This window comes from Meleagris gallopavo, chromosome 15 (genome assembly GCF_905368555.1).
Source record: "Meleagris gallopavo chromosome 15, MGAL_WU_HG_1.1, whole genome shotgun sequence".
Classification (NCBI taxonomy): Eukaryota; Metazoa; Chordata; class Aves; order Galliformes; family Phasianidae; genus Meleagris; species Meleagris gallopavo.
The window spans coordinates 2867186-2874207 of NC_139418.1; the positions used below are offsets into that span (position 1 = coordinate 2867186).

The 7022-nt window shown below is 62.2% G+C and overlaps 1 protein-coding gene across 1 annotated transcript; it reads right to left on the bottom strand.

Moving 5' to 3' along the window:
- Positions 1 to 1650: 1650 nt before the first annotated feature.
- TLX3 (T cell leukemia homeobox 3) lies at positions 1651 to 5014 on the bottom strand. Its single transcript, XM_085236571.1, has 3 exons — positions 4448 to 5014; positions 4112 to 4355; positions 1651 to 2979 (listed from the first exon to the last, which is right to left on the bottom strand). The coding sequence occupies exons 1-3, from the start codon at positions 4884 to 4886 to the stop codon at positions 2769 to 2771; spliced, it is 894 nt and encodes a 297-aa protein (XP_085092697.1). The 5' UTR covers positions 4887 to 5014; the 3' UTR covers positions 1651 to 2768.
- Between the last annotated feature and the right edge of the window lie 2008 nt (positions 5015 to 7022).

Genomic DNA, 7022 nt, shown 5'->3' on the forward strand with positions numbered 1-7022 from the left:
ACTCAGCCCAGCTGCTGTTCGGTCCCAGGCACAAAGGCAACAGAACTGAACAGAGATCTGGACTCAGCACCACATCAGGACGTGCTCCACCAGCTCAGGAGGAGCAGCCCAGGAGCTCGCTGGGGTGAGCCGTGGCCACACAGCTGCTCCTCGTGGTGGTGGCGATGGCTGCAGCACAGAAATGCACACTTCAGGGAGAATTCGTGTGCGTAGGGAGGTGTAAATCTCAGTATGATTGATGTTAGCTATAGATAAGCTAAAGTATGGCTCAGCTGAGCGAAACACTTTTGTAAAGCGGGGCTCTGAATGCTGTGCAGTTTGTGTGTTTGCCAGCGCCGTGCTCTCATCGTGGAGCGGAGAGCAGAGCAAATAACCCATTGATTTTAAGGCTCATTTAGGAAAAAGATTGCCTATACGGATCTATCTGATCACCGTGCATTACTCCATAACATAAAATACCTTGGGCACAAAATATTGCTGAGAGATGCAAATTCTGCAGCCGTTTTTATACGGGGAAGGCTGTGCTGTGCGTACGGGTGTTCTGAGGGGCTGGGGCTGGAAGTGGGTTTGGGGTGCTTTGGGGATGTCTGCATGGCACCGGCTGAGTCCTGCACCGTACGGAAAATCACCCACAAGCACCACTCAGCAAAGTTTAAGCAATCTGCATGCAGCCACGTCCTGCTGACAGCTCAGCATCACTCCAGTTCTCCATCCCTATCCAGCGATGGGTTTGAACACGGATTTCCCTGGGCTTAACGCTTCTGAAAAGAAAGGAACACAAACACACTGTCTGTGCTTCCAGGCTGCACATGCAAACGTGTAACAGTTCAAACTGCTTAGGAAAACCCCTCCAACAGCTGAGAACCATCACTTTTGTAGCAGCTTCAAACACCGATGTACCCAACCCAGCTTGGTGGGACACGGGGCACCTCCCCCAGCCCCCACTGCCCCACGGCCACACAGCCCCGGGCACAAGGTGTGGACTGAGCCCCTGCGAGATCAGCAACACCAGCGCACCCCAAAGGGCCCTCCGAGCCAGGGCACTGCCCAGGTTTGTGCTCCTTGGGAACAGCGGATGCCCTCTGGGAGCGTCACTGCTATCCCACACGGCTCTGCAGTGCCGAGGGACGGCCCCTGTGAAGGGCGCAGCGCGGACTGTTGGGCAGCACAGTCACGGCGGACTCAGGCTGGCAGGGATGGCCGCTGCAACTCACAAAGAGAGCAATGCGGAGCGTCCATCTCCGCTGGCGTTCCCCGCTGATGCTCGGAACACAGGTGCGGATTTCCTGCAAAGAGCTGCATCCCGCAGCAGCTCACGTCTCGTCCCCAAACGAACCGGGGACGACAAACAAACTGCCCCGTTCCATTCACCGGCGCACGGTGCTGCGGCTGCTCGGCCGGCCTGGAGGCCGCCGCTTCGCGAGGCCCTCGGGGAAACTGCGGGCACGAACGGATCCCACCCCACCGCCGTCCCACGGTGGTGCCGAGCCCGTCCTCCCGGTGCTGCTGGCCGCGGGGCCGCGAGCGCTGCGGGGCTCTGCGCCGACCGCTCTGCTGCGCGCTGCGGTGTGCGGCGGTACCGCGCTCAGAGAGCTCAGCTCCGACCCTGTTTGTTTGGGAAAAATCGGGAACACGGACAGCACAGAGCAGCGCTGCCTTCAAACGGCGCTGAAACGTAACACCGAGCACACGACTCTGACCCTCGGAGCCGCCCCGGAGCCGCGGCGGTGCGGGCTGCCAAAGCGGCGTTCCGCAGACCCCTCCGCCGGGCCGACATCTCGGCGTCGCTTTTATCGCTCGGTCCCCGCCGGGCGCTTCCCCTCGCTCGCCGTTTTACATCGCGGCCGCGCGGTTCCGTGTTCTGAGCGGCACCGCTGGGTTCGGGCTCAGCCCTGAGCCGCACGGCGAGCGCGGGGCGAAGCGGGAGGAACGCTACCGACGTCCCCCATCGGCGACCCGCGTCCCCCTCCCCGCAAGGCCGCTGCCGACGCCGTTCGGGGCCATTGCCCGCAACCGCAACGCTGCGGGGCTTTCGTTCGTTAAGAAAAAAAAAAAAAAAGGTATGTATGTCGTAAAAAAATAAAATAAAATAAGAGGAACGAAAACCAACGAAAGCCAAAAGGCGAAGCCCCAGCGCAGCCCCGCGGGTCCCACTGCGGCTGTGCGCGGCTCGGCGCGGAGACGTCTCTGTAAAGAAACCGTTTATTTACACGTCTCGACAAGTACAAAGTATTATACACGGGCCGTGCCAACCCCCAGTCTTCGTTACGATGAACCGTAAGGCGCTTTCTCTACTCCCGGTGCGAGGAGGTGCGGAGCGGCGCGGAGCGCGGGGCGGGACGGGGCGGGCGGCCCCGGGGCATCGCGGGGAGCGGCGGCCGCCACCGACCGCATCCGGAGCGGAGCGGGGCTGTCCCGGCTGCCCTCAGGCCCTCCGCTCGGGGACCTGTTGTTGAGGCCGTCCCCGGAACGGGGAGAAAAAAAAAAAATTAAAAAAAAATCAAAACGAAAACGGCCTTTCGTTCCGAAGCCGACGCGAAATGCCTACGTCCAGATTTCGATATAAATAATCGAGGGTTTATATAATTCCGTATTAATAGTGCCCAAAATCTCGATGCATAAATAAATTAACTTATTAACACTTCTTACAAAAAGGAACGCCTCGCCCTCCCAGCGGCACCCCGGCCCCGTGCCGCCGGCCCGGCGCTGCCCTTCAGCGCGGGGGGAACCGCGGGGCTCCGCGCGTCCGCTTGGTGCCGGGGCCGCGCTCAGACGAGGGAGGTGACCGGCGGGATCTTTGCGCTTTCCTCCTCCCAGGGCTGCAGGTTCTGCAGCGCGAACAGCGACGAGTTGTGCAGGCACAGCGGGTCGGGCTGGATCGACTCGTTGAGCGACTTCTGGAAGGCGTCGTGCTGCAGCTGCAGCATCAGCCGGCTCGCCTGCTGCCGCTCGGCCTCCCGTTCCTCCGCCGTCTGCCGCCTGCGGGCACGGGGCACAGCTCAGCGCTCAGCACTCAGCGCACCCGGCGGGACGGAGCGGGACGGGACGGGACGGGGCGGGGCGGGACGGGATGGGACGGGATGGTACGGGACGGGACTCCGCGCTGCTCCGCCGGCAAAGTGCGGCCCGGGACGTGAGAGCGGCCCGGCGTGGGGCGGCTCGGCTGGGGAAGCTCCCTCGTTCTGCGGTTACTTCTCCCCTTTCCGATGAATCCCTCGTTTTCCGGGTAACTCCCTCCGATCTTCCTAATAATCCTCTCCGGTTCTCCCCAGTAGTTCAAGCAATTTTCCCCAGTAATTCAAGCGCTTATCCCCAGTAGTTCAACCCCAATAATTCAACCACTTATTCCCAAATAATTCAACCAATTTTCCCAACGCTTAATCCATTTCCACATTCATTCCCCCGATTTTCCCACTACTTCCCCTATTTCCCCAGTAGTTCACCAATTTCTTCTAATACTTAATCCAATTTTCACGCTGCCTCCCTGAGTTTTCCCAACAATCCTTCCAACTTCCCAACATTTCCTCCCATTTTTCCAATTGCTGGCTGATTTTTCACAGCTGCTCCTTTGCTTTTTTTCCCCAATAATTTATCCAATTTCCCCAATCACTGCCATGATTTCCCAACAGCTCTCTCAATTTTCTCAGTAACACTCTCCATTTTTTTCCGACGCATCCCTCATTTTTCACAATAACTCATCCGACCATCCCAATAATTTACCGATTTTCCCACCGACTCCCCCCATTCCCGAATAATCCCCCAATTTTCTCACCACCACCCGTTTTTCACAACAACTCATTCTGCTCTCCCATCAGTTCCCCTCACTCCCTATCAATTCCCTCCATGTACCGCAGCCATCACTCGTTTTTCCCAACGATTCCCCCAGTTTTCACACGCACCTACAGCTCTTCCCACAGCCTCCCCACATCTCCCCTCTCCTCGCCCCCATCCCCGCATGGCCGTCCACTCCCCGCTGCGAGCCGGGGCCACCTGCTCCTCTCCTCTCCTCTCCTCTCCTCTCCTCTCCTCTCCTCTCTCTCTCCTCTCCTCTCCTCTCCTCTCCTCTCCTCTCCTCTCCTCTCCTCTCCTCTCCTCTCCTCTCCTCACTCACCGCCACTTCGTGCGCCGGTTCTGGAACCACGTCTTCACCTGCGCGTCCGTCATCTTCAAGGACTTGGCCAGGGCCGCTCGCTCTGCCGACGCGAGGTATTTCTGCCGGTGGAAGCGCTTCTCCAGCTCGCAGATCTGCACGCGGGAGAAAGACGTGCGCGGCTTCTTGCGCTTCGGCGGGGTGCGGTTCTGGTACGGGTGTCCGATGCGCCGCGTCACCGTGAAGGGCGTCAGCGCGGCCGCGGCTGCACGCGATGGGAAACTCACGGTCAGCGCGGCCGCTCCGTGCCCGACGGAGCCCCCCGCCCGCCCGCCCCGCCGCGCCGCTCCTACCCACCTGTGAAGCGCTCCTTGACGAAGCGGCGGCTGCTCTCCATCCAGGGGAAGCTGAGGCCGCCCAGGCCGGGCACGGCGGGGATGGCGCTGGGCACGGGCGGCGGCACGGCGCCGGGGATGGGCCGGTGCGCGGGGACGCGGATCACGCCGCCGGGCGCCAGGCTCAGGTTGACGCCGTACGGCCCCGACTCCTCGAAGGGCGCGGCGATGGCCGGGAAGGGGCCCGGCAGCGCGGGGTAGGGCGCGCCGCCGCGGGGGCCGCCCAGGAAGGCCGCGCCGTCGGGGCCCCGGGGGGGCGGCGGCGGCGGAGGCGGCGGCGGCGGCGGCGGCGGCGGCGGGGCGGGAGCGCCGTCCTGCTCGGGGCCGCTGAGGATCTGGTCGATGCCGAAGCTGATGGGCTCGTGCTGGTGCGGGCCCTGCGCGCCCGCCGCCGGCTCCATGCTCCCGCGCCGCGCGCAGCCCCGCGCCCGCTATAAAGGCGCCGCCGCCGCGCGCCCCGCGGCCCGGCCGGCCCCGCCGTGCGCCGCGCGGAAACTTTGCGGAACGCGCGCCGCCCCGGCAGCCGCCCGTCATCTCCTCGGGGCCGCCGCGCGCCCCGCGCCGCGTGCGCCCCCGCCGCCGCCATTGGCCGCCGCCGCCCGGCCTCTGCGCTCCCATTGGCTCCCGCCGCACGGCACCGGCCCCGCGCCCGACCGCGGGGGCCCCGCGCCGCGCCGCGGTGACATCACCGGGGGCGCGCGAACAAAGCGGGGCGGGGCGGGGCGGGGCGGGGGCGCCGTCGGGGCGGTGGAGCGGAGCGGGGCTCGGAGCGGAGCGGCGGCGCGGCCGCACGTCGGGGCGCAGGCTTCGAGCCGTCCCCGCCCGGCCACCGGAGGAGCGCGGCCCCCCGACGGCCGCCTCGCGCGGTTCGGAGCGCCAGCGTCCGCCCCGTCGGCGGCGCCCGGCCCGGGGGTCCCGGCGGCGTCGCGGTGATCGGCGGCGGGGCAGCCGAGGCCGCTAAGTGAGTTTGCCGCCGCTCCCCGACGTCCAAATGGGACTACAGGCGTTAAAAATTAAATAACGCGCGGATGCATTTACTTAGTTTCCCTCTTATAAAGGGAAATGAAAACAGGGAATAGAATTTTCCTTTTAATAGAATGTAATGGTATTTGATCAGCACCTGGTAGGGCGAGCTCGCGATTCCGGGAGCGGTGACACGGAGGCACTTTATTAGTTTTTAAAGCTCGGGATTCAATTACCGCCGAGCTGCGTAATCCCGACGGCCGGGCGGACACGGAGCCGGGCGGTGCGGGCGGCGGGCGGACCCCGACGGGCAACGCGGCTCGGAGCGCGGCTGCACCGCCGTCGCCGTCGGGGCTCCGCGCCGCCCGCGGCCGTGTGAGGGACGGGGCCGGCGCAGCCCCGGGCGGTTCGTTGCCTCCCGGCCGCCCCCGAGCGCGGGGCGGGGGATCGGGAGGAGAAGGGGAGAAAGAAAAAAAAGGGGGGGTGGGAAGAAGGGAGGAAAGGAAAGAAGGAAAAAAAAAAACAAAAAACTGCGACCGGGCGGTAAATAAATAAATAAAGCGGCGCCCGGCCCCGGCTCGGGGCTTTGTTAGAGAAAATTGCGGCTCGATCTGCATAATGGGAACTCGGGCCGCCCAAGGCTATCTTTTTATTGCGTGTGTGTCTGCTGTTATCAATTTTGTGAACGATTTCACAGGGAGCCTGGCAGACTTGAGCTGGAATAATATGCAAAGATGAGCTCTGAATAATGAATGATGTGCTTTTAAACCAATTCCAAAGTGTCTGTGATAGTACAATATGAAAAGGGGTGGTAAGTAATAGTATATTTAAAAGGCGCTAGTATGTTTTTATTACTATATTTAAAAAGATATCTATATTATTTTTGTGAAATGGATAATATATCACGGAGTCTTTGATAATCAGCTAAACAATACATTTTTCTTTGGGAAAACTCTCCCGGTTTTACACAGTTAAATACGGAGCGTCAGCGCACGGCGTTGTACCGCTCGGCGACTTGATTAAATATTAACTCTATTTTAATATTAGCTTTTAAATTTAATATGTTGACGTTCTGCAGTTTTACTTTAATTACGTTTTATAATTAATAACCCGGGACGTACGGTATCCTTAAATGCGGCTCTCCCGCTGCCTCCTCCGCTGTAGCCCCCTCCCCCCCACCGGGCGAGACGGTGCCGCGCAAACCCCGCGCAAACCCCGCGCAGCCGCTATTTCCACACCCGCCCCGACGGCGCGGCGCTGCCCCGCTTCGGCCTGGGGGGGGCGGCGGATACCCGCAGCGCAGCCCCGACGGCGGGCGGCGAGAGGTGGCCACGCGCGTTACGGTGCCGCCGCACGGAGCGCTCCCCGCAGGACGGGCCGTGCGGCTCCGGCGCGCTCTTCTCCAGCACCGCACAACGGCAGCGGTGCGGAAACGAAACCCGCAGCAGGTGGATGCCGGCACCTGCCCGCTCCCCCTGGACCGCCGGGCTGAGTTGCGCGGGTAGCCGGGGTACGGCTGGATGTCCGTCCTGCGCGATCCTCGATGGGAAGTTTGTTGTCGTAACGTGGGCCGG

Bases quoted from the DNA above. Each gene is read 5' to 3' on its own strand.
- TLX3 (XM_085236571.1), bottom strand. From the start codon at position 4,886: ATGGAGCCGGCGGCGGGCGCGCAGGGCCCGCACCAGCACGAGCCCATC. The intron at 4,356-4,447 runs GTGGGTAGGAGC...CATCGCGTGCAG, and splicing joins CGTCAAGGAGCGCTTCACAG to CCGCGGCCGCGCTGACGCCC. The intron at 2,980-4,111 runs GTGAGTGAGGAG...CCGTGCCCGCAG, and splicing joins AACCGGCGCACGAAGTGGCG to GCGGCAGACGGCGGAGGAAC.